General features: G+C 41.9%; 1 protein-coding gene across 4 annotated transcripts in view; it reads left to right on the top strand.

The window, feature by feature from the left end:
• znf423 (zinc finger protein 423) overlaps window positions 1–27,881 on the top strand; it is a 157,674-nt gene that overhangs the window by 69,563 nt on the left and 60,230 nt on the right. For all 4 annotated transcript variants that reach the window (XM_081372535.1, XM_081372533.1, XM_081372534.1 and 1 more), the window contains exons 4-5: window positions 9,710–13,137; window positions 13,852–13,936. In XM_081372535.1, coding sequence (XP_081228661.1) covers window positions 9,710–13,137; window positions 13,852–13,936 — 3,513 coding nt within the window. The remainder of the gene's footprint in view (window positions 1–9,709; window positions 13,138–13,851; window positions 13,937–27,881) is intronic.

Consider the following 27,881-nt stretch of genomic DNA (forward strand, 5'->3'; position numbering starts at 1 on the left):
TCCTGTCTCTCTTTTGTCCTATGAATAAAACAATGCTTTGGATTCTCTCAGATTTAGCCCTAGCTCTTTAGTGTCCTACACTGCTCCAGTGGTCATCTCTTGCACTGTGAGTTTGTACAGGTGTAAGTGGATTACTGTAGCATCAACTTGTCAGCTGGGAGCACTTGTTTGAAGGCTTGAGGTGGATTAAACACTCATCAGAAATACAGTGCTTAGCCTGTCATGCCCCAGAGACAGTTATATGCTTAGCTAAGAGTGATGGCTATTACTGTCAAACCCATTTTTACACTGAATTTGGTCAGTGTGCTAACAGCTAATTATTCAAACCCTTTTGCACAAGTAATGCTAAGTTTAGTGGTGTGGATTGCAGTGTGAGCTCTCATTGTAGTTAGCATGAAGCATTCTCCATTAGCCTCCTCCTGTAGCGCAGGAGCCTGCGGGCACGTCGACTATTTTTAACAATGAGGTTTGGCTGATTGAGTTCAGGGAAAAGAGGGGTGGTCAGAGATAGACGTGGTAGACAGCAAAACCTCTTCATATACTATCTCAGTGTCAGTGACTGGACCCGGCAGATTTTATTTTTAACTTTTACTTCCTTCAGATGGAATAAAGAAATTATTGCCACATGTAGTTTGTATCAAGCATGTTCACTAGACCACAATTTCGTGATTTTTGGGGCACATCATTTTGTAATTTCAAAAGACACACACTCCAAAAGATTTTTGAGGCAAGTAGACTTTAAGCCTATTCCGACGGGGCTAGTTTTTGAAACAATGTTTGAGTTACAGTTTTTATCACCCGACGTGATTTTATGTACCAATTCGGATGGGACTAACATCTCTGTGTTTATTACAGAGGTGGAAGTGTGTTTTCTTGATGTGGGCATGACAGAAGTTCTAATGTGTTTGTGTGCATCACAAATGCCTTTTTTTTATGAATTACTTAATCATATTTATAACTTTAATTTATTATTAAAACCCTATTTAAAACTTCACATGAGTTTATATAAGTGGCTGTTTATAATAAACCCACATAAGTGATCAGAGACATCTTGACAAGTATCTTAGTTGACACTGATATTAAAATGGACAGTCTTCGCAGTTTCCTCAATTTGCCTCGGTTTATTAATTTTATAATTTAACTTTTTCATCGGATACCATCCATGTGAAAAACTGGTGTGCAAACGGTAGCTCAGGTAGGACAAAAAACACATGAGAAGCATTAGCAAAATACAATATCAGCATTCACAGACATTCGCATTCGGACGGGATTAGATTTTTCAGACTGTTGAGTTTGCCAAAAAAAGTAGGTAATTTGCACTAATTTTTACTGAGGTTGTGTGAGAAAAACAGACATGGCAGATTCGGATTGGATTAAAATCACAAAGTATGCCTGTGACACATGAATTTCTCCAACATCCTTCATGAAAACTAGCTCAGTTCAAATAGAGCTTTTTATACATAAAACTATATTTTTAAAAAATACGTGTGTGTGCACAGCACAAACTGGACTAGGACTTCCTTTAGTGCCCCTACAAAAATATAGGAACATGTGCCCCTATTTGTATGTATGTTGTGATGATATGCTGAGGTTAAAGGGTTACTTTGTGGGGGGCAGGTGAGCTTTAAGCAAAACCCTTTTCTGCATCAGTTTGATCAAAGAGAGCCAAGAGGCAGAATACAGTGTGTGATCAGTTTAGAGGCCTGTCTGCCTCCGAGCACAGATCATAGAGAGAAAGACATAGACAGACGGGTATAGTAAGCGATGGAAGAAACGATCAGGGACACATTTAAACACATTCACCTTCTCTCTCTCCTCTTTCCCATCTGTTATGCACATGCTCTCGCACACAAAACACATACAAACACACAAATGTGCGCATCTCAGTGACGGAGGGTCATGTTCCAGGTTATGTGAGGTAGATGTTTGTGTGTGTTAGACTCTAGAAGGGTACAAAGTGCTTGTTTAGCACCGCTTTCCTGCATGGCTAGGCAGGCAGCTGCTTCCCATTGACTAGGTACACAGTGGGAACCTGACTGCACTCACTGTACACTCCCAACCAGTAAAACTTGTGACATACATGACTACCAGACAGAAGACACAATGAGCGACTGATAGAGACATCAAATTGTCTCTTGTTTTTGTACAAGTAGTTTTTTTTATCATTTGAGACCGTGTGCATGTAAAGCGCACAGATTGTCTGGAACTGCATCCAAATATACTTGTTTTTTTTTTCATATAATGAGCTACACTTCCGTTCGAAAGTTTAGTCAGAAAGATTTTAGGATTTAAATTAAGATTTACATAACACTTTTGTTCAGCGAGGATGAATTGAATTGATCAAAACTCCTGTTGTTCTATAAAAAGTCAGGCAATGTTCATCATTTGCAAAATGACAAGCCAAATAGAACATACTTTCTCGTACATTTAGTGACATCATAAGGGTTTATGTTTAACCAAATGTGGAAAGTATAGTAAAGGGAGCCAAACTTTGAAGAAGAAAAAGCAAAAGAGAGAAAAGAAAGCAGCAGAAGCCAAACGTCTCATCTCTGATGCTGGAGTTGTGAAGAGGCTTGTTTTGGTACACTTCACATGTAATTAATCTGCAGCTGTTTAACAGTGCGGGCCCCCGCCGCTCGCGCAGACTGAGCAACACAAGAGTCAAACGGAGCTTAACCACTGCCAGTGCCCCTGTCGTCACGCAACCTCTCCCTCAGTCTTTATCTCTCCTCCATCTCACCTTCTCTCTCTCCATCAGGCACAAACCGAGTACTTATGTTTCACCTTTGCGCCCCTAAAAATGCTTAGCGTGTAAATCATCCTCGCTAAAAATGCCATTGGCTTTTCTGCATCTAAACATTATTAATGGCTGAAGGCTTTTAATTGGGTTTACAGCAACTTTATCTACTGCAGAAATGGTTTGTTTAGAACTGATTTCATCTGTGTCTGGTTAGTGTTTAAAGGAGTGTTTCAGGTTAAATAGAAGGCAAGCTTTATCGTCAACATCTGTGGCATGCTCTTAATTACCATTGAAAATAAATTTGCCCCATAGTTTGTAAAGCCAAACTAAGTGCTAACTGAAATTTACCTACAAAAAAAGTCAACATGGGGCAGTACGATATGGTATGGAGTTCTGTTGTCTCACAGAACAAGAAAAAGATTTTGTAAATTTATTACCAAAAGTCAAAGGCCCTTTCCCAAGTGGTGTTCTTGATGTTTACTTGCGTCCATAGACTATAGGGTGTATGATCTGTCATTTTTGGATTCATAAGGGCACTCATGGTCACCCCCTTTTAAAGATATAATGTGCCCTTGATGCACATTTTTGGGGGTTTATGAACTGACTAGTGCTGGGTGTCAGCATAGAGTTCCTGATTCGATGTCAATTTTTTAAATCTTTGATTCAGTTAGGATTGAGATCTTGTTTAGATTTTGATTAGATTGAGATTCATTTTATTTTATTTGCATCTTACATATGATTTTCTTTTACATAGAGTAAAAGATTATGAGATTTTAAGATTTGATATCAAGATTGTTCCAATGAAGATCACCATTAATTGGAAAATCATCAGTATTTTTGCCAAGGCCTGTGGTGTCACATTGGTGTCAGAGTTCTGCTCATGTCTTCTGCCCATCATTTCCTGTCCTCTCTCCAGTCTCTCTTGTTGTCATGTTAGCAAGTAGCACTGCACCCATCTGTACAGCACTCTGTGGTCTCTAGAGGTGAGTGAGTGGTCAGCCTCCAGAAGGTGTTCCATTTCTCTTCCTCACCTGGGGGTCGCTAGAGGGGAGATGGGGAGCAGGCTGTCAGCTGTCCTTGCCTTCCCAACCCCCTGCTCCTCACCTTCTGCCCTGGGAATGAGTCCGGCTGCTCGGACGCTTATGGGCGCCAACAACTCCATATGGGCTGTGGGCAGCAAGAGTGTGTGTCCTCCAGGATTCCGGCCCCTGACAGACAGTCCGTCCTGTGACATCACTGCAGTACGCATATGTGTGTGTGTGCAAGGGTACACATGAGTGTAAATACATGGTTCTCCTCCAGGATTATGGTCCCTGACAGACTGGCTACATGATGACATCACCTTGGCATGTTTGCGTGTTTGTGTCCTTTAGGAAAAGACCCCTAACAGACTGTGTCCCTGGAGCCCCCTGTAGGGTACCGAGAGCAATGCCAGGGGTCCTACGAGCACAGACTGGAGAGTGTCAGCTTGATGGAGCAGAGACCGTTAGGGACGGCAAACATGAGTTTGTGTGTATGTGTGTGTTTGTGTGTCCACTAGGACCAGGCCCCTGACAGACTGTCTCCCTTGAGCAGCGGTGGGTTACGGCAGAGGCAGAGAGTGTGTCAGCATAGAAACCCAAAGGAACATTGCAGAACAGTTGGGGGGGAAATACAGGAGTCGGTTTGCTTGTGTGTGTATGTGTATAGATGTGTGTGTGTGTATTTTAGTATCGATAAACAGGTGTTTGGTCTCAGAGACTGTGCTCCCAGAGGACTGCCGGCCATGTGGTCAGTTCTTGTGTGCCGTCCCCCTCCCTTCTCGTTCTCTCTCTTTTCTTTCTTGTCCTCACTCTTCCACTCTTTCCTACCCTCTTAGCAACATAGCTTTGTCCTCTGTTGTATTTGGTTATGACGGCCCTGTTGCCTAGGGGAGAGAGGAAGGAAGGAAGATATGGAAGAGGGAGGTTTCTGTGAGAAGCACAGAAAAAGAAAAAGAAACGGAAGAGACGATGGAAGAGAATTAAGATGAACCGCTAGTAAAAACTCCTATAGATACTCTGGGTTTATCTGGAAGTTGTTTTCCCCTGGCTCTTGCTTCAGGCCTGTCTGGCCGGCATGCTGGGTTGCCCAGTGGGAGCACGGGGTGGAAGTTGTTTTTCTGCCCCCTACAGTGTGTCTCTCCTGCCCCAGGCTGTGGGCAGAGGGCCAGGGGTAAGGGGCTGTGAGCTGGGCAGGGGGGCTGCTGGGAAAGGTGGAGGTTTTGGGCAGGGGGCCAGGCTCAAAGGTGGAGGGGGTAGAGGAGGGGTGAGAGGTCAGGGATGTGGAATGTGACTAGGTGAAATAAGACACAGGTTTAGTTAGACCACGATTCTACCATTTTGCTTTCCCTATGTTCCATCATGTCGGAATGATCGTATTAACTAGTGCTCATAAAATTCACTAGTAGGGAATTGGTTACTTTCTGTAACTTTTCTAAATTTTTCTGAGTTGTGGGACATCAATTAAAGATTTAGTGTGCAAGTAAATTGGTATTGATCATAAGAAGTTTTAATTGGGTGTACTCTGTTGTAATCTTCAATTACATGCACTTTTGCCCTTACAGACTTTGATATGGACAGAAATTATATAAATCATTTTCACACAAATATTGAGTTTATGTTTAGTTAATCTTTTATTTACATTATTATAGTTTGTGTAATGTACTGTGACTTTTAATTTTAATGTACTATTACTTAGTTTGTGTATTTCTACTGTAGTTAGAAATAATTGTAATCCAAAGATTACTTTGGATCTTAGTCATGGTAGGCACCACATTTAATTTGACATAAATAAAACCTTTGCTGTGAGACTTAGATGTGAAGTCAGTTCAATTGGTTGTAATGTCTTTAGGTCGCAAGTCATGTCTAAATATTCACAACCTATGTCTTTTGGATTTTTTGTTTTTTTGGACTTTTTGAGTACAACCTTTTACAAACTATACCTTGTTTTTATATTTGTCAAATTAAATATAGTGTCTACCCTTACTAAAGTCCATTACTATGTTAATTAGCATAGCTTGAGGCTATCAGCATTAGCATGTTGATGTCTGTGGTCACTGATAACATTTTCCCCACATTTTAGATAACATTTTAGGTGTAGTTCTGAAATTAAACCTTTGTCAGAAAATATTGATTTTGATGGTAAAAAATTGACTTTCCAATACTGGACTTGGAAGAATATATATATATATATATATATATATATATATATATATATATATATACATACACTGTATATGTATATATGAGTCTTTCTGGAGCAAAAGTATGATTTAATAGTTACATTTTTTTTTTTTATTACAGGCACTTTGAGTCTTTCTGGAGCAAAAGTATGATTTAATAGTTAAAAACTGCTTTAGAACAAAGCGAGATGTTACTAGTGGCATGTAACCTAGATGGTGGATGAGATTAATCAGGCCAAAACCAGAATGTTTGCCTCCATTTGTCAAATTTGAATAGAATATGTTGGAATGAATGTTAAACTGGTTTAGTATTAGTTTGGTTGTTGTCGAAGTGGGCATATTTAACCTTGTCTCCCATGTAGTGTAAATTTCAGTGTGTTAATCATCGTGGAACGGCTGTATTGTTTTTGGATGGTGTGTTGTTCCAGAAGGGAAACAGCAGTGCTGTATGTCATAAGTGTGGGTCTGCTGTATATGCCTCCAAGCGCTAATGAACACACTAGCCTGTTTTGGCTCTGACGATTGGCTCATGTCGGTAGGGGCATTCACAAAATCCACAGCTTTGGTGTTGGGAGAGATAGAGGGGATCTCTTTTTTCCCTTCTCTATCCGGCTTACCCCCCCTCACCCCCACCCCCCCTCTATCTGTCCTTGTATCTGATAAAGAGGAGAGAGGACAGACATCAGACTGAGCACGTCTTCATTACCGTCTTCCACCACGCTTCCAGCCCTGCATGCCAGTGCTTTGGCTAGCCCATTAACTGGCCTGATGTGGTTCAGCCCAGCCCGGTCCGGTGGAGGCATGGGGGTCTTCGCAGGGTGTGGGGGGGTCTGCTCTTGAATCTTCTAGAATTATCTGCAGATTAGATGCTGGGGTGGCTGCCGCCATCACCATGTGTTTCTGTTATCATGCTCCCAATTACCAGGCCCTGTTTAAGGCGGGGTGGCAGGCCCATCCCTGGACATCAGAATGTGTCGTTCTGCCAGTCCCGTCTTCCAATTCTTCCCTCCCTCGCTACACCCTTCCATCCTGTGCTCCACCCCTCCACATGGGACAGGCTGGCGAGAAGAAGGCCAGCGCCAGGGGCAACCACCAGAGCAGCCTGTTAATTCGGTAATGAGTCACAACATGAAAGAAAGTTTGGGGATGGAATGTGGAACAAGTGAGAAACAAACTGTCAGAGAGGGAGAGAGGAATCTGAAAACAGTGGGAAGGTCGATTGAGCCTGTAAATGTATAAGAACAGGAGCATGGAATGAACCCCATGTTTTCATGCCCATTCCAGACGCCGGTTCTTTTCTCTCTCTTGCTCTCTCTCTCTCTCGTCCCCCTCACTTTTTTCTTTCTGTTTCTTTTCTAATTTAACTTTTCATTGAAATTTCTTACCCTGTTTAGTGCTCTTGCCAAGTCCCCCGGCGGACAGATGACAAAAGCCCCCTAAAAGCCATGTGATCTTCCATTTTCCGACAGCCACACTTCTGAGGATTAAAGCTATTTAATGACTATAATCTCCCTCTTTCTCAAAAGTGATTTCTCACATTCTGTCGCAGTCAGAGGGATTGCATTAGCATTAATAGATTTATAATTCGCCAGAATGACCACATGTGCCAGGAGTTTTTTTTTTTTCTTTTAGGCTCCATTCTTTTCCTCTCCTCTGCCTTTTTTTTCCCCTCCTTTTTTCTGGCTCTGAACTCAAGCAAGTGTTTCTTTGTATCTCTTGCACTGTGGTACATGTCTGTGTCTCAGCAGGACGGCCTACCTGTCAGTCGGCACCCCCACCATCACCACTATACCCGCCCCCCTCTCACCTCCACAGTGGCTGGATCAGAGAATGGCCTGTCAGGGGCCACAGTCTCATTGTGCAGCCAAAGAATTCACCACGGTTAAGTCCCTTATGGGCTTTTCATCTGAGCTCTTTCATTGGGCCACTGCAACACTTTCTCTCCCGTGTTGCAAGGGTTTTAAGTTGTGTTGGGATGGCTCTTATCCTGACATGGGCACAAAAGCATGAGAACATAACAGGGGGAGGGCACTGTACTTGAAGGAAGGAGGCGAAAGAGGCAGAGGAGGTGTGTGAGAGGTGGGCCACCTCTTCTTACGCTAAATGTAATCTGAGAAAGAGATGCTAAAACAAAAAAGAAAGTGGCACAAAGTGGAATGTTTCTTTATTCTCTGTCTATTTTTTAGATTTTAGGTTGATAGATGAATTAAAAGACAATATATATATATATATATATATATATATATATATATATTTTTTTTTTTTATAGTATTAAAAATGCCATAAACCAAAAATCTGAGTCATAGTAACATGCCATCATCATACTTTCAAGATTTCAAGAAGTCAAAATGTCCTTTTAAAATCACCATTTCCTTTTTATTATGTTTAACAGTAGGGGAATTAAAAACCAACATATATTTAGCTTGAGATGCTACAATGCCATTAATTAAGACTTAAATTATAAATCTGAATCTTATAAAAATGTACTTTAAAAATCACTTTAATTTGAGAAAAGCACTCATTTCATTGATTGACCTCTTTATTTAGTGGCTGCCTTGCTCTTTTTTGCCTTTCTATATAAGTATTTTCTAAACAATGTCACACTTTCTTCTCTTATTATACTCCTTTACTAATATCTCTATTTTTAAGTTTTTCTTTACTCCGGCTCTGAATTCATTTCTCGCTTAGAGCTAAATTCATAATTCATGGTTTTACAAATTTCTACCCACAAACCCCCGTGGAGATTTATTTGTTCTGCACAGCACCTACATTTTAAAGTGGATCGATTCATCACTTGAATTTATTTTCTACAAATTCTGCTGTGCTCACCTTTGTGTAATGGGAGAGTAGTGGGCGGAAGTAAAATCCTACAACTGCCATATGGAGTTGAAGTTATTAGTTTATACAATACACACTGAGGTGATGCACTTTCTTTGTTCTTTTTTCATTTTTCCTTTTCCTGTCGCATTAGGTCGTAGATTGTGACTGTTCCAGTGTGTTTTTCATTTCTAATTAAAACTAAGTATAGGAGGACATTGTTACATTTGGATTGAGTACAGATTGAGCTTTTAGAGGATGTGGGACGTTATTCTCTGTAAATATAAATTTTTTGAATCTGTTATACCAGAGGCTTTTTCAACGCATTAAGAGTGAACATACAACTTAGAGAAAATAAAGCAAACAAACAGTACTCTGATAGAAAATTCTGTGTTTGTCTGAGCCGCAGTGGGACTTTGTGCTCGCAGCATCCCTGCTCAATAAGTCATGAGCTCTCTCCATTGCTTTCCTTCAGAGTCTGCTGGTTGAGATGCTAAATAGATGACGTGTGGACTGTGTCAGGCCCCATCAGATTGCACAAAGCAGGAGAATTAAGAGCAACCCGATTTGTATATCTTTGTATAATGTATGCCTGCATTAATCTAGACTGGCCGTGTGTTTGCACAAACAGCGGAAAAACATAAATAATCCAGTGCTATGATTTTGTATGCGTTGTCCAGTAAGAGGGCTTTCCTTTCTGAATGTGCTCTAATCACTTTTGTGAAGCTTTTCAATCTGGTGACCATAATGAAAATATGATAAAGCAGATCCAAATCTGAGGGATATGGGTATGAGCTTGTTTGCTAAGGGAGGATAAGAGGATAAAAAAATACATCTTTGTCCTTATTTCTCTACTCTTGTGGGGTTTGCTGTCTTTAGTTCTTTGCTTCTATTTTGATATTTTCTCTGCCTCTTTAACATTTTAATTCTGTCTGTGTTTTGCATTGCAGATGGTGATGATGACCCGGGGCTCTCCTGGGTGGCGTCCTCTCCCTCTAGCAAAGACGTGGCATCGCCGTCACAGATGCTAGGGGATGGCTGCTGCGATATGGGCATGGGCACAGGGGAGGAAGAAGGGGGCTCTGGCCTGCCTTATCCCTGCCAGTTCTGCGACAAGTCCTTCAGTCGCCTCAGCTACCTGAAGCGCCACGAACAGATCCACAGTGACAAGCTGCCCTTCAAATGTACCTTCTGCAGTCGTTTGTTCAAACACAAACGCAGTCGTGATCGTCACGTCAAGCTTCACACCGGTGACAAGAAGTACAGTTGCCAGGAGTGCGAGGCAGCATTTTCTCGCAGCGATCATCTCAAGATCCACCTCAAAACACACAGTTCCAGCAAACCATTCAAGTGCAGCATTTGTAAGCGTGGCTTCTCTTCCACATCCTCTCTACAGAGTCACATGCAAGCCCATCGGAAGAACAAGGAACACCTGGCAAAGAAAGACCAGGGTAAGCGTGATGGATCTAGCAGTGACGTAGCTGACCAGGACCAGGACCTATATATGTGTGATTACTGTGAGGAGACATTCAGTCAGACAGATGAACTTGAGAAACACGTGCTGACGCAGCATCCCCAGCTCTCAGACCGTGCAGAGCTGCAATGCATCCACTGCCCTGAAATCTTCAGCGATGAAGGCACTCTACTCACCCATATTGATAGAACGCACGCCAACAAGAAACACAAGTGTCCCATGTGCGCAGAACAGTTCCCATCTGTAGAGGATGTCTATTGCCATCTTGACAGCCACCGGCAGCCAGACTCCAGCATCCACAGTGCCAGTCCTGATCCGGTCTTGGGAAGTGTGGCATCAATGAGCAGTGCTACGCCTGATTCCAGTGCCTCCCTGGAGAGAGGATCAACCCCAGACTCTACTCTCAAGCCTGGACAGAACAGACGCAAGCTTGCACCTTCTTCTGACCATGACGATGGAGTCTGGTCAGGCAAAGTGACTTACAGTTGTCCATATTGCTCCAAGAGAGATTTCAACAGTCTGGCTGTCTTGGAGATTCATCTGAAGACTATCCATGCAGACAAACCTCAGCAGAGCCACACTTGCCAGTTGTGTCTGGAAACCCTGCCTACTCTCTATAACCTTAATGAGCATGTGCGCAAAGCACATAGATCCAGTGGGAGCTCTGCCTCAAACTTTCCCCTTCTGCAGTTCAGTAATGTTTCAGCCTTTCATTGCAACTACTGTCCTGACATGTTTGCAGACATCAATAGCCTGCAAGAGCACATCCGTGTTTCTCACTGCCTCTCCGGTGGTGTTGTTGCTGGATCCACCACGTTGGAGGGCAACCATGCTTTCTTCTGCAACCAGTGCTCCATGGGCTTCCTTACAGAGTCCTCACTCACCGAGCACATTCAACAGACCCATTGCAGCAGTGGGGGTGGTGTGACCAAGATGGAGTCTCCAGTCTTGCAGCCCTCGCAGTCCTTCATGGAAGTGTATTCTTGCCCTTACTGCACCAACTCTCCCATCTTTGGTTCCCTCCTCAAACTCACTAAACACATTAAGGAAAATCACAAGAACATCCCTCTTGCGAACAACAAGCGCAAAGTCAAAGTGGCAGACTTGAGCCCAGCCTCATCTGATGTGGAGATATCCTCCCCTAAGCGCCATAGGGTAACTGGCGACAGCACTCCAGCAGTTGCTAATGGAGACTATCCCTGCAATCAGTGTGACCTTCGATTCAGCAGCTTTGAGGGATTCCAAGCCCATCTCAAGTCCCATCTGGAACTGCTGCTGAGGAGACAGTCTTGCCCACAATGCAACAAAGAGGACTTTGATTCTCAAGAGGCATTGCTTCAGCACTTGACCATTCACTACACCACCACTTCCACCCAGTATGTCTGTGAGAGCTGTGACAAACAGTTCTCTTCTGTAGATGATCTGCAAAAGCACTTGCTAGACATGCATACCTTTGTGCTGTACCACTGCACACTGTGTCAGGAAGTCTTTGATTCAAAGGTCTCTATACAAGTCCACCTGGCCGTCAAACACAGCAATGAGAAGAAAATGTATCGTTGTACGGCCTGTGCTTGGGACTTCCGCAAAGAAAGTGACCTGCAATTACACGTAAAGCACAGTCATTTGGGTCATCCTACCAGTACAGGGGCATCTGGGAAAGCACGCAAATGCATATTCTGTGGGGAGACATTTGGCACAGAAGTAGAGCTCCAGTGTCACATCACTACTCACAGTAAAAAGTATAACTGCCGGCTCTGTGGGAAGGCTTTCCATGCCATTGTCTTGTTGGAAAGACATCTCAGAGAGAAGCACTGCATTTTTGATGGAGGAAATGGCAACGGAAATGGAGGCAGCCAAAATGGAACGCCTAACGGGGTGACTCAAAGCTCTAAGCGTTCCACAGCAGGATCAACTGCAGCTGCTGAGCAAGCAGATTTGCAGAACATGCTGTTAAAAGGAGGAAGTCAGGAAACCGTAAACAGCCATGAAGCCAGCGGTGGTGAAGAGGAGCTGGACGCCTCAGAGCCAATGTATGCCTGTGACATCTGTGGTGCAGCCTATACCATGGAGTCTCTTCTCCAAAACCACCGCCTTCGAGACCACAATATCAGACCTGGTGATGACGATGCAAGCTCAAGAAAAAAGAAGGCTGACTTCATCAAGGGTAACCACAAATGCAATGTTTGCTCACGGACATTCTTTTCTGAGAACGGCTTGAGGGAACATGCCCAGACGCACCGTGGCCCGGCGAAGCACTACATGTGTCCCATCTGTGGTGAACGCTTCCCTTCACTTCTTACTCTCACTGAGCACAAGGTCACCCACAGCAAGAGCCTGGACACAGGCACCTGCCGTATCTGCAAGATGCCCCTGCAGAGCGAGGAAGAGTTTATCGAGCACTGCCAGATGCACCCTGACCTGAGAAACTCCCTCACAGGCTTCCGCTGTGTTGTTTGCATGCAAACTGTCACCTCGACACTCGAACTGAAGATCCATGGAACTTTTCACATGCAGAAGATCTCGTCCTCTGGGGTCAGTGGCGGAGGAGGAGGATCAGCCTCATCATCTCCAAATGGCCAGCTGCAGGCTCACAAACTCTATAAATGTGCCCTTTGTCTCAAAGACTTCAAGAATAAACAAGAGCTGGTCAAGATCGATGTCAACGGCCTGCCTTATGGTCTTTGTGCTGGCTGCATGAGTCGGGGCACAAATGGCCAGTCCCCAACTGTTGTTGTCACCCCACAAGAAGGCGAGAAGGGCACCACTGGACTGCGCTGTCCAGAGTGTGCTGTTAAATTTGAGACCCTGGAAGACCTGGAAAGCCATGTTCAGGTGGACCATCCTGAGATGAGCCCTGAGACCAGTGGAGCTAAGAAAGTTACGGATGCCTCACCTGTCCCTAAAGTAAGTGTCGAAGCCTAATAACCTGATATGCTTTATAATATAACTGTCTCAATTATATTTTCTTTCGTCTGAAAGGATATTAAAAGTATTTTATAGTTCAATATGAAACAAGAAGATCACAGATGACTCTTAGCCACTGTCCACAAGCACTGGGCCTTTTAACAGAAATGTTCTATTTTAAAGGGTTTTGTATTTGCTTAGGGTATTTTTTAGGTCATTTGAGGTTTTCCTCTAGTTCTCAAAATTGTTTTCTTTCTCTACCTTTTCTCTTTTTGTGTTTCTTTTCCTATTATCTCTTTTCTTTTTGGCAGTTCAAAAAAGAATTTTATGCAATTTCTTTTGAAAAGGGGAGACATTGCCAGCAACCATTTTCTGGCAGTATTTTTAGTGTATAAGTTCCCTGTGTTCCCAAAGTGTTCTGAGTCAAAGAGAGATGCGTGAATTCATGGCTACATTACTACTGGCCCCAGAGGGTTCAGCAGCCTCATCCTGCTGGGCTATTGTACAGCCTGTTCGCTTGACTAGATATTGACAGTGAACTTCCAGGGACGCTCAATCTTTACCTGTGCTTTTGTCTCAGATCAGTGTAACAGATAGGAAAATCGCTGCCTTTTCCCCTCTTGTTGCAACAGGATAGGTTGGGTGTTTGTGAATATGTGGAGGATTAAAAAAGCCTGTTCAATGTGAATTCCAATCCTGTATCTTTCCTTGTAGAAGAAGACGTATCAGTGCATCAAATGCCAAATGACCTTTGAGACAGAACGAGAGATCCAGATCCATGTTGCCAACCATATGATCGGTAAGTTGACCCCATAGTTTCCTCTGCTAGTGAGCGTGAGCGTGTGTTTACGTGTGGTTGTGTGTGTGTGTGTGTGTGTGCGCGTGTGCGTGTGTGCGTGTGTGCGTTTGGATGCTTGCCAGTCGCAACTCCTGCTTTCCTACCCTTTTTTGCTGCCTTAGTCTTGCCCCAGCACTCTCTCTCACTCCTTGCACACAGGTGTGAGACAGACAGGTGAAATGAACAGCTCTATTTCTGGAAGTGCAGACATCGCTCTCAACAGCTGTTCCATTGTTTAACACTTGACTACGCAGCTGAGGCCTCGGCTGCAGGTCTGATTGCTCTGTTAACTCTTCACCATGCAGCCGAGACCAGGACTGCAGGTCTCGCTTCTTCAGCAAAGGCCAACAAACAATTAGGTTCTATTTTATTCCACTTCATTTAATTCCTGTAGTCTGTCGTGGACAATTACACAGATTTTGCTCTTTGTTGCAGATATTTTACGAATAGAGTAACTACATGTCCATGTGGAGGGGGTGTTATTTACCGATGTTGGAATTCTAATTATGTTAGGTTAGCTGAACTAATAAAGGGCTCTGTGACTTATCTAATTATGTTATAGGAGTGTTTTGAATATGTTTCCTCGTACGCTATAATGCTATAGAGCGCTGGGTGCCACTTTTTAATGTTGGCTCGTGGTGGATGATATTTTGCATCCTATGTTTCTTGCTTCTTTGGCTAGTGGCCCTGGCTGCAGTATATGAGCTTAACTGAACAGTTCCTTTGTAGTTGTTTTATATGCCTCCTCCCTTGGTGTTGTTATTCTTTAAGTAATAATTGCTGCTGCAGCACACTGTAGTGTAGATTAACGAGCTGGGCCTGTGAGTAATTTCACAGAACAAACGGCGCAATGCTCTAAGCCTCAGCAACTTCCTGGCCTTCTCCGATCCTGACAGCCGATACTAAAGTGGAGCCACCTGATATATTCTTAGAGTCCTTGTGAGCATGCCGCATCTGTCTTTAAAAAGGACATTGTGCCTAACCACATAGACTTGTGTGTGTGTGTGTGTGTGTGTGTGTGTGTGTGTGTGTGTGTGTGTGTGTGGGTTTGCAATCTACACATTTTGTCTGTCCTTATTTTATGTGGGTGGAATTTTGAGTTTAATTCTAGGGCCCTTTGGTTGCATGTTCATTTTCTCCTTCATTAAATGAGCATGGAAGTGCTTAGCACCCAATTATTCCCATATTAACCGCCCTGTCTTTAACCTCCCACCCTGTTTCTATCCATCCACCTATCGCTCTTCCATTCCTCTTTTCCATCTCACCTGACCCTTCACCATTCAATCACAACCTAACTGCATCCAACCTGCCCAATCTCAGACCAACACAATCCAATTTGGACCACGCTGAGAACTCGTTCCTTTCATCCCTCCATCCTCTCTCTTTTCCTCTCTAAAGATACTGATGGTAGAGATAGAGGCTGCGTGTGAGACGGCAAGGCGGATCGTATGTCTCTCCCCATCGCCATGAAGGGAATTTTGGGTTAATTAACATCATAATTGTCAGAAAAGCTGGAGGAGATTAATTATGGAATTTAGGCAGATTATTTTAAGTGCCGTTGTTATTTTATTATTTTTCCACCCCTCTTCAAAGATTGATGACGTCTTTGAATAATGAAAAGGGAGTCGTGTATTAACCTTTATCAGACTCTGCGTTAGGCGCCAGAAAATTGAAGCGAGATCACAAAGGAGTTCTAGTTTTAGCGCTTTTGCTCTCTGTCTTCCTCTTTCTTTTTGAGATTACGAAGCAATCATTAAAAAGCTACACTATCTGTCAGCTTTGATATATGACTAGTGAGGCTATTATAAGACTTTTATATTTTAGCCTGCCTTTTTAATGCTGGAATTTGCAATCATGCACATTGTTTTTTTCTTGTTCTTTTTTTTTTAAACCAAAATAATGAAAAATATGTACAATATGGATACTCACGTTATGCAGGTCTGTGACCACTTTAAAAAAAATTGGAGTGAACATGGTCCAGATAATAGTAATGATACTTCATTTTTATTTGACTATGTAGATCTATAGATGTTAGATGTATAGTTACTTGGGGTTTAACAGTTCTCAGTTAACTGCACTGTTCTCCACCCGCGGTTCGGCACGCATTTGCACTTTGGCTACTTTATGTCGTCATCCCTGTGTGTTGATAGTGCATGAGCGCAGGTGAGACCGAAACAGCACACATTGCTTTCTACTGTATGTTTAAACAGGTACTCAGTGCTTACTCCAACAGACACAAAACAATAATGAAGGATCTGGGCAGAGCTTGACTGTATGGACTGTCCAATGGCCGGGGCCAGTACGAAAGATGCTCGTGATAGTTGACGGAACAGTCACTGTCCTCATTGGGCCAGGGCTGCATCGCCACGAAAGTTGATCAGTTTCGTGTGTTTTTCCATTTAAACATTCATGCACAAGAAGACGTGAGACAAAACTTTGTGTTGAGAAGTTTATTGTGTGCACACATCTGAAGCGCACTCACCGAAAGTCGCATTTCAGACTGCATGCAAGTACTTAATTGAGTTGTCTTTCATGTCTTCTTGCCCTTGGGTTGACAAATTCACACAAAATTGTCAATATGCCTGTCTTGGAGAGTATCCTTGTAAACACTTGTTTATGTCTTAAGTGAACATAAACAGTTGAGAAATCAATGCATGTATTAGTATATTTGATCTCTCTTAACGTGAGAGCGGCCTAATATATCTGCTGCAGTCTGTGTTTTTAATGTTAATCAAACAAGAAAAGACAAAGAAAGAATTCATCTATATTTAATTTATACAGTGAGTTGTTTTAAATTTGATTACTTTATTCAGTTTCTGTACCTGAAAAGTACTGTAAGACCACCCTGAAACCTAAGAAGCACTGGTTATTTCGTTTGTATCTTTGCTCTATTGTATTTATTTGTGCTATTACTTGTTCTTGATTATTTGTTCTTATTTACATACATTTTTATTATTTGTTCTTATTTACATGCATTAGATTTGCATATCGAACCGTACCAACACCGTGACCCTAAAACCATGAGACAAACCGAACCATGAGTATTTTGAACCTTAACACCCCAAATAGTTACAGACAACCACAACCAGCCCCATATTTTAATCACAGTCATAAGGGCTGGTCAGATTTTAAAAGATTTTTTTAAGTCAATTTAAGTATGTTATGTATGCACAAATGCGTTCATAAAAATATAAATATCTTACTTAATATTCAAGCAATGAAATTCACTATAATTCATCATGTGTTTAGTCAAGAATGGTCCTTTCACATCATGATTGTATGCAGCAAATTAGGAATCCTTCATTTTGTAGACGGCCTCATTTATATTACGTGTGCTTTCTGATGGTTGACAATTACTGAAATCGCTGATTTTGACTGCAAATTGAGTCAATGTAGTTTCACTGTAACAGACTTTTTATTGTTGCTAATTGTTTGGCTCGAACTTACTAATTGAGTGAGCATTTAGTAGGCTACATGTTCTTCTCCTGCCGTGTTAAATAGAACAATTTAGCTTTGTGCTTTTTGCTCACCGTTTGTCAGCTGTGGAAATCGCACAGATTTGATCTCTTCGCCTTCTGTGTTTCATCAGTGCTTTCACTATGCATATTCATGCATGCTCCTCTGCCAAAAGCAACGGTGTGTGTGAGAGTGTGGTTTTTGCATATATGTTGAAGATGTGAATTTAGTAGATGTGAAGTCCCTGTGCATTCCTACCCACACATGCCTGCTCTTATATATGATTGACACATCTGACACGCAGCTTGCATACACAGACAGACACATTCTGTCAACTTCCAGCTCTTTTCTTTTTTGCAACATTCTCCCTGCTTGTGGATACACACAGACACTCAGTTCCCTGTTTCAGTCATCCTACCTTTTTGCCGAGGTGTGATCATACCTCACCTAGCCCCCCCCCACCTTCCTTTCCTCTCACTCTTTCCAGCTCTGTCCCCCTCCCCTCTTTCGCTCTCACAGTCACCAGTAGGCTGAGGTGACACCTCATCTCAATCAGTTTACCTCCTCAAACTTGCAACATCTGCTCCCCTCTCTTCCTCTCCTCTCCTCTTTTCTCTCGTGTCCTTCCTGTGAGCGCCCCACCACTGCGTGAGCACGCTGCCTGTGTCATTTTCTGTACCGTCACTTTGCTCTGCCAACAGCCCAAGAGGAACGTGCACCAATCACAAGAGACATTCCTCCCACAAATAAAAAAAATTAAAATTCACACACCTTTAACATTCGTTTTACACACCTGAAGGCTTCCTAAGGCATGCTTCAGGTGGTTAGGGCACCTTGAGGTTTTGTGACTTGATCTTTAATTTAGGTTTAGATTATGTTGGTGTCGTTTCAAATCTTCGCCGCCTGCGTTTGTATGTAAGCAGCATTGAGCATAGGTGAGGGAATCGATAAAGATTTCGGGCTGTTGCGGTTTGCTGCAAAAGAGCTTGATTACACCAAGATGGGAGGGGTGGAAAAAGCCTAGTGTTTTAATTAATCCGACTGGTGAGGCAGGCGAATGCGATCAGAGCTCCGTTCTCCAGGAGGCGGTGAGCCTGGAGGAATGTGGGTTTATTTTTCCCTGCCTGTTGATTGAAGCCGTGTGATTATTTAATGTAGACGTTTGTCTCTGTGCAGAGAGACCGCGTAACGATTTTCCTTAGCACGGAGGCGGCAATCCGCGTGTACGGGAAAAATGAATTTCATTAGCGCTGCCCTGATTTCATCAAACAACCGACAGCTCCAGACTGCACAGGGTCATGCAGACTTTTATTTACTGTGGTTTTTATACTGCATTATCATTAGTTTAATGTTGCAGTAATAGTCTGTTCAGCTTCTGTTTAGGGTCATCTGATCTCATTGGCTAGTTACTCTGTCACCTTTTAAAGTGGAGGCATCCTATTGGTCTGTTAGAGCTTGACTATTTTTTTGAATGAAATGAAATTATGATCTTTTCAAATACTTCACTCTGATCCAGATGAAAAATTAACACAACAAACGCATATTCTTTGTGTATCTGTGTAGTTGACATGACGTGTCAATCTGTGACGGCAGTAGCCTGTAATGTGCTATACTTAATCTAAAACTACTTTTTAAAATTATTATAAATGCAGTTTTTATGACCTCATATTAATTGGCAGACTATATACATTTTTTGTTGTTTAACTTGTCACACTACAGGACTATTTGTTGGAAATACTTTAGTGAAGGATTTTTTCTGACTTCCAAGAGAAACAGAATCCTGGCAATAACAGTAATATTTTTTCAACGCATCTGAAAGCATACACTCAATAATGTGAGAGCCGGTGTAACCCCCTTCATTTCCCCTGTGAGGAGACAGACTCTGCTTTACACATTTCACTGCCCCACACCAAGACCTGTCTCAGACATGACACAGGATGACTGGACTGAAGTGAAGAAAGAAGGAATAAAGCTGAGAATTGTGGTGCGTTGTGGCATTGAGTGACTGCTGGTGTGATGTTGTTGAGGGAGCCTAAACAGGCTGATGAATGGAGTATGTAATGTGTGCTGTTAGATTTCACCCAGTTCGCCAAACAATACAAATTTACATTATTTACTTTTGTGTCATTTTGTCTCATGCCTATATTGTAGATTTTCCTACCATATTGTTTTTTTCCCCTGTCTAACACAGAAATAGACAACTGCAGTTGTTACACAGCAATTGCCACACAATGACAGTTCACATGGCTGAACAACAATGTCATACGAATGAGAATTCTGTTCACTTAAATGAAAGGTGTCACCAAGTAAATTTATATAGCTGGGTATGTGTGTGTGTGTGTGTGTGTGTGTGTGTGTGTGTGTGTGTGTGTGTGTGTGTGTGTGTGTGTGTGTATATTTATTATGTTTAGTGTGTATGTATATATATAGATATAGATATAGATATAAAATAAATAATAAATTATATATGTTGTTAAAAATAAAATGTATAATTAAAAAAAAACCCACTGAAAACACACTGGAATGACATTAATATGAGTAAATAATGACAGAATCTTCATTGTTGGGTTAATTAACCCTTTGAATCACTCCATTATAGGTCAGAAGTTAGCATATATGCTTATGTAGGCGATGCATCATAAAAGTGCCTGTCACTCTCTCTACAGCATCTGTCTAATAAAGCAAAAGACTTGGGCTAAAATCACTCTTTGGCAGTGCTAGCAAAAAGAAGTACACCATTTTGACTTGACAGGGATGCAGATGAAAATGAGAAGGGGAGCTCGATCCAGCTCAGTGAGTTTATATTCATATTAATATAACAGAACCCCTCTGAGCCAAGGCTGTTAGTTCGGGGGCAAAAAGATGTTGTGTCCCACCGTCGGGCCACCCTCATGAGGACGTGCCTGCATAGTCACTGGCATCTCAGTGCACTGCTTTTAATTTTAGTCTTCATTTAGCACAGCACCCCTTGATGATCACCTCTGCGCAGCGGCGCGCCCTGCTGGCAGGGGGAGAGTTTACGCAAACGCGTACTCTTGAGAGCAAACGCACGAAATCATGCACACGTATACATACATACACACTCACACCTGCAGGGGGCACCCCGTGGATCTACAGCTGCGCAGCGGAAAACAATAAAGCCTGCAGAAAAAAAAATCCTCTGTGCTCCTGAGAGACCTTCACGCACAAAAGATTGTGCACGGAAAAATAATAGTAATAAAAATACAGACAGACTGACAGATAAGCAAGCCAAGAGAGGGGAAAATAAGCTTGAGTAGCAAACAAGCAGACACGAAGTACAAGGCCTCTCAGACATTACAGCGAGGTGCTCGGCCTAGTATTCCACATTTCCTCCTTGACACGTTCTTGACAGTCCTTGTGATAAGGTGTGATGTTTTATAATGTTTGTGTTTTGCTAGGCAGGCTAGACGCACATAGGCAAGTTTGTTTTTTGGGCCTCAATGCAGTCCTTGGGGTTCGAGAAGTTTTCTGTGTTTTCCTGTGCTTTTCATGTTGGGCGAGAGTATAGGAACAGTAAGAGAGGCGAGCAGAAGGAGGCTTTACTCATTTCACCTCTCCACCCCCCCCCCACCCCCCCCCACCTCTATCTCCATCCATCCATTTGGACACGTCGCAAGGAAAAGCATGCAGACACTAATGTTGCACTAATCACCGGCGTACAGAACTCACAGCACGTCCACTCTCCTCTCAATCGCCCTTAATCAGCCAACACATTTCAATTAGCATATTGTGTTTAACCTCCCTTTCATCTGCCTTTATTAGTGGATTGAGCTGTAGTCAGCCTCTTCACCCCCCTCCGTCCAACCCTGATTCTCCCTTGCTCATCTCTGCTGTATCGGTTCTCTCTCTCTCTCTCTTTCTTTCTCTCTGTTCCACTTTCCCAAGGCCTTGAGTTTTGTGCCACTGTGATCTTTCTCAGTGATAGGTTCAGGGTTGCCCATTAGACACACAGTAATGCAAAATCATTTACTCATCCTCATGTTGTTCCGAACCTGTATGACCTGTATTAAATTCTTTGTCTATACAGTGAAAATCAATGGGATCCAGTGTTGTGTTAGACCCAATTGGCTTTTAATTATATGGTCAAAACCATTTGAAACATTCTTCAAAATATCTTCTTCTGTATTGCGCAGAAGAAAGAAAGTCATACAGGTTTGGAACGAAATGAGGGTGAGTGCATTTCTGGTTTGTTAGCTTATCCATTTAAGTTTGTTTGTTTGTATACGACGATCATTCTGGAAGCACGTTAGGATAATGAATGCTCAAATAATAGTTGGGATTCATGAGGCTCATGTCGGTCCAAGCATGTATGATGTTTTTTTTATTCTGTGGAACACAAAAAGAGTAGTTTAGTAGACGTTTAGTCTTTTCCTAGTAATAAAAGTGTGCTGTCAAGTTGTGAAAATGACCAAAAAAATTAAAGTGGTCCTAATGATTTGGAATGAGAGTGAGTAAATGATGGAACTCACCCCTTACCAATGGTTTATTTTCTAGTTGTAGTGTATTTTGACAATTTAAGGCATGCAAAACCATGGCAGCCCAGTCTCCCTCCATAACGTCACCATGAGTAAGCCATGACCCCCATGTCTGACCCCTCCTCTACCATCTAACCCTCATGTGATCATAGTGCTGCTGACTAACTGTCACCCTGCCTTCTCTTTCCACCCTCCCTGCCTGTCGGACGGCCCATAGGAGAGCCTGCCCAGCTGCAAGGTTTGTTCCCCCTTATCTCTCTCCATTCTTAGCTAGATTTCCTGAATGAATGACCCCCCCCTCAGGCACACATACATCTCTCACTGCTTGAGTAGAAGGAGCGGGGCTATAGTAGAGAACAGTGCATGATTGGTCACATAAAGGGGTCATTCCATACTTTTTTTTTTCATTCATTTATTTTCCCTCAGGCCCCTTTAATTTAGTTTTTCATGCTCATTTTCCATACTCTTTTTGACCCACAGAATTAAACGAGCAGTTTTTTGCCGCATGTGAAATGAGAAATGACTCAGGAGCCCCCATCCGTCGGCAACAGTCTTCGCAGAGCCTGAATTGCATTGTTACAGATTAAAACAATAATGTGTTTGTGGACTTTCCCAAAATATTGCTCTTGCCATTAGTTATATAGCAAGTGGAGTAACAGCATCTTCTTTTATGGTGGTATAGTTCATACTGCGGTTTATAAATAATAGTCCATCTATCCTACATCCTCCTTGTTAATAGAGAATAGAAGCTGTTGCAATGTACTTGAAAGTTGGCGGTGGTGAGTCAGTGAGCTTGGAACTAAGATAAGAGCTTGAGCTAGAATGAGCTTTTGTTAAAATAAATGGAGCATTTTGTGTCTATCTATCTATCTTTCTATCTGTCTGTTTGTTTGTTGAAAATTTTTCAAAACTTTCAAAGACTTTTTAGCTTAATAAAATTCATCATTCTTTGAATACATGGGATTTTACTTCTATACATTCAATTTGGATTAAACAAAGTACATGAAACTCTTTTTTTTCTTCAGTAGTAGAATATTGAATATAAAAATATAGAATATGATGTCATAATATGAGCCCTAAAAATGAACATAAAAGAGTGCAACCTTTTTTATATTATCATGTCATTTGATTTCCATATCCAATTCCCTCTGCCAGTTCACACATAAAAACACACGGAAACCCACACACATTGCCATAGTGGTTATTTGTGCATGGGGCTGGGCCAGGGGCATGAACACACATACACCTGAATGAGACTGCTCTCCAGAGAGTATTGCTAATGTCACCGTTAATTCTTAGTTATTCATCCCAGTGATTCTGATGCCTGGAGCACGAGTCACACGTGTGTTGTCAAGGCAACACCACATAGATGCTTGCCGTTTGACCCCAGGGTGTTCTCTGTGATGTCATAATAGTCTTCTTGTCTCAACTGTGGGTGCGCTTTTCCATATTTGAATCTTTGTCTTGTCACATCACAGCTATTATTTGTCAAAAATAAAAACGTTTTCGTGTATGCAAACAGTTACTGAAGTCGATAATTTCTTTAGTGCAGAGTGAAAGATTGTGGGATTGATTGTTGTATCATGATGAAGATGACGGGTGTTGTTTTTGAGCTCAGGGAGTGATGCTATAGAGCAGCGCATTTTTATTTTGCTGTAGGTAATGCCCATCTCATGCTGTAGAGACACACACACACTTACTCAAATACACACACACTTACATGGAGACTGGCCACTAAAGAAGACCTGGCGTGGTCTCTCTGTGTCAGCGCAGACTTAATGAGGCAGCACACAAGAAGCTTTAGGAGTCAATGGATGTAGATAATGTGGATGAGGGTTCACTTCACTGAGCGCCTGTATTCGCAAGCCAGTGTCTAGCCTAGGGCCACACCGTGTTTGTGTGTGTGTGTGTTTCTGTGTGTTGCCATACTCCAGCCCCCTCCATTCTGTAGTTATGAGAGCAAAAGAAATCATCATTCCTTCACATTGCATGTCACTCCCTGTTATCCAGCCCCTGATGTCTCTATTGTGCGCGCCGAGCCGATGTTAGGTTGAGTGGCTTTGGTGAGAGCAGTTATTCCTCAGTGTTCTGATGTTTTAAAAGGGTTGGGTTGGTTTTTATGGCTTGTTAATGGTGTGGTGCTCTCTACTGCAGCCCATGTGGCAAGTACGTGAGCATGGGAACAGATGACAGCCCCTCATGCACATCATAGACCACCTGGAGCTAGCCAGGCGGAACCTCAGAGGAGCCGGGCAACGTTTGAGGGGGGATGATGGAGGGTGCGCTGCTAGAGGTGAATAGAGAGAGAACTATGAGGGAGTTGAGCTTGACCAAATCTATGCAACACACGTGCATGGTTAAACTCATACACATCTGCATATGTTTGGCTTTTACTACACAGGTCTCTGGAATACTTGATTCCAATTGGCCATAAAAAAAAAAAATGTGTATAATGACTTCTAAACTAAATGGTAACCGATTTGCTACATAGATGTGCTAGTTTTATGTCTCTTGTGGCAGTCCGCGGTCTCATTTCACTCACATAATAAAGTAATCTAAAATCATTTTATGTCAATTTTATTTATTTGTTACACTTTGCGACGGGTCCTGGGCTGGCGACACTGTTGGTGGCAACCGTCTGACTGTATATATATCATGCCTTAAACACATTGAACTCATAATTGTATAACCTGTATACACTATACTATTTAAAAGTTTGGGGTTAGTAAGATTTCTTTAATGCTTTTGAAATAAGTATTTTATGCTCACCAATGCTGCATTTATTTGTAATAAAAAACAGTAATATTGTGAAATAATTACAAATTTAAAATGCATTTGATCTGTTCTAATATATTTTAAAATGTGAATTATTCCAGTCTTCAGTGTCACATGATATTTCAGAAATCATTCTAATATGCTGATTTGTTGCTCAAGTTGAAAACAGTAAAATTTGTTTGGAAACAGTGGCTCTTCGATGAAAGTTCGAAACAGCTTTAAATCATTTGTAACATTATAACTGCCACTTCTAATAATTTTAATGCATACGTGCTGAATAAAAGTATTAATTTACTTTTTCTATATAAAATAAAAATAAAAACTATAATCAATTGTTATAAATGCTAGTTGGTTTATTTTCGAGATTACATATTACATTCAGCAGTGTTATTTAATTATTAGTTTTTTTTTTAAATTAAATGTATATAACAGATACATATAAATTCAAATAAATGTGAAACATTTAATATAATTTTTTTTATTTATGAATAAAATGAATAACCAATATAGTGCTTACAGTAAATATCATGTGTTCTTATTGTACCGTTCACAGCTCAAACGTGCCACATGAACCCTAACCTGCTCCATGACCAAACACCAGTGATTTAATTCCTTTACCTTCTCTCTCTCTTCCTCCCTCCCTCCTTTGAATAGCCCCCACAGAGAATGTCATGTTGAAAAGGGAGTGAGGCAGCAATGTTTTGCCGAAATGTTTGTTTGCAAGGCTGAGTGATGTCTGATCCCCCTGAGAGCTCATTTTGCCACGTTTGCGCTTGATTTGCTTCTTATGCTGTTTATTAAAGGTAATTACAAGCTGTTTGGAGATCTATAAGAGAACTGCTCAGGGGGAGCCTCCTCCAAAAGGTGTGGGAACAGAATGGAAAATGAGGTACATTTGCGGCCGACGTTGCGAAATCACATGGGTGTGGGTTGCAGGTGTATTTAGAGGGAAGACTGCATAGGAAATGTGTCTTTAGCTGATCTGGTGTACTGATACATCATAATCTTTAACACAGGAAGTTGCTAGGTCTGAATGAATCTTTGGCGTGCTGGTATGTTAGCAGCATGTGTATACATATCTTTCTCTGGTAAATCTGGTAGAGGTGCAGCTGCCCCGTTTCCCCACTTCCCCTCCTCGACCGTCCCAGATCCGTCCAGGTGTGTCTCAGCCAGCTGCCGTGGAGGGGAAGGAACAGCAATATCAGGAGCTCGTCACTCTCCCAACCCTCCCTTCTCCATGCCGTGCGGTAATTGTTAAAAAGACAAACAAGCTGCCTGCCTATCTGTGCATAATGAAAGGGGGCCAGCCGCAATTTGCTCCTCACTTAATTCGTTAAGTATTCTGAATTTATTTTCTCGAGTGACAGTGGCATCTGTCGTAGCTGGCGAAGAGGACTTACGTGCACATGACGTTACACAATGGATGCGTGATGAGGGGGAAAAATGTGATAAGGATGGAGTGTTAAATATTATTTCACCCAAATATTAAAATGTTGTCAGTGTTCATACATAAATATTCTTTGTTGCATTTTTTTAAAGTTCTATCTGTTCTTTTCCATGCAAGTACAACACATTGACTGAATCTTTAAAGATTCAAAGAGGACAGATATATATCATAAAATATGATATGATTCATTCACTATATTCCAAGTCTTCTGAAGCCATTTATTTTTTGTATTTTTTTGTATTTTTGGTGTTGTGAGGAATAAAATTAATCTACTTTGCTATTGTTAAATTTCCTCCACGATCATTTCCATCATAAAAATTCATGAGAGCTCTAGTAATATCCAGTTGTGAATGAATCATTCTTTTGAGTTGGACCGTTTCAATTCAGTCAATTCAGACCTTTTCTGTTCTGTTGATTCAGTCTGAATGATTCATTCATGAATGAGACTTATGTGGTTCTAAATTTAAAGAAGACTTGAAATGTAGAGCATGAGTCATTTGGACCATTTTAATGATGATTTTTGCTTGAAAACTCCAATCCCCATTCTTGGTAATTGCATGGAAAAGAGTGGCCAGTGCATTATAAAATGACCTCTTTTTGGGCCACAGAAAAAATAAAAAGTCAAATAGGTTTTGAATCATCATGAGGTGAACTGTCCCTTTAAGGAGGTGAATCCAGGTCTATAGGGGTGTGTGTGTTAACTGGAGTAGAGTTGAGAGAAGGTATAGATCTTGTATCAACACAAGCTTGTCTAATTGATGTCAGAGCAGCAGAGCGATACAGCAGGTGATACAGCGGTTCCAGGTAAACTCTGCAAATAAAGCCCCCTAAATACTGACTGATAATTAACATCTGCTGTCTGGTGTGATCTTGCCTCTGCACATCAGCTCAGTGTGTGAGTATATACGTGTGTGTGTGTGTGTGTGTGTGTGGGAGGGAGGAATAAGCGGATGTCACAGCTCATCAGTGCTCTATGTGAGATGTGGAGGAATCAGGGGAAGGCACACTCTCGATGGAAGGGCGGGGGTGGAGGTCCCAGAGAGACGGGTGGAGGCCCCTCAGAGTGTGTGCATGTGCTCAAGCCCGTGTGTGGGAGAAGGGGCCACCTGGGGTCGGACTCTTCAAAGGCCGCTCTCTGAGGAGCGGTGAGAGGTGCCTGTATGACAGGAACCCTGGCTTTGATCCGGAATAGGAGTCAGAGTGGGAGAGGAGATGGAAGGCAGGAAGGAGGAATCCAGAAGGGAATTCAGAGGTGTGACTTGTAGATAAAAAAATAGTAGGTGTGGGACACGATAGATCTATGATAGACCCATCCCCTGTTAGGCTTCTTTTAGGATTCACTCTAAATCTTCACTTTTACCCTGTGGGTATGCCTCTAACATGCCTCAGCTGTTTGTCTGTTGTCTTGTTTTGTTGTATGTATATCTCTGCGTTCAGAGGCATTCTGTCTTTTGTGATTCTCATTTTGAGTCGCGTCTGGTTTATTTAGAGCATTCATTTCATTAATTAGAGGTATATGGCTCATAAGTTTTCAGCTTTAACTTGCAACTTTTGCAACTTTATTTAGACTATAGACTGATACCTCAAATCATGCGATTTATTGAGGTTGCTTTTTAAGACTTTTGACTGTTGCCTTTTAAGAGTTTGAACTTAGGATGTACAATATATGTTACCATATTAGATATTAGAGATTAAAAAACTGTATTCGTTAGGATATATTAAAATAAAATAA

Source organism: Scardinius erythrophthalmus (genome assembly GCF_964197995.2).
Source record: "Scardinius erythrophthalmus genome assembly, chromosome: 8".
In the NCBI taxonomy this organism is placed as follows: Eukaryota; Metazoa; Chordata; class Actinopteri; order Cypriniformes; family Leuciscidae; genus Scardinius; species Scardinius erythrophthalmus.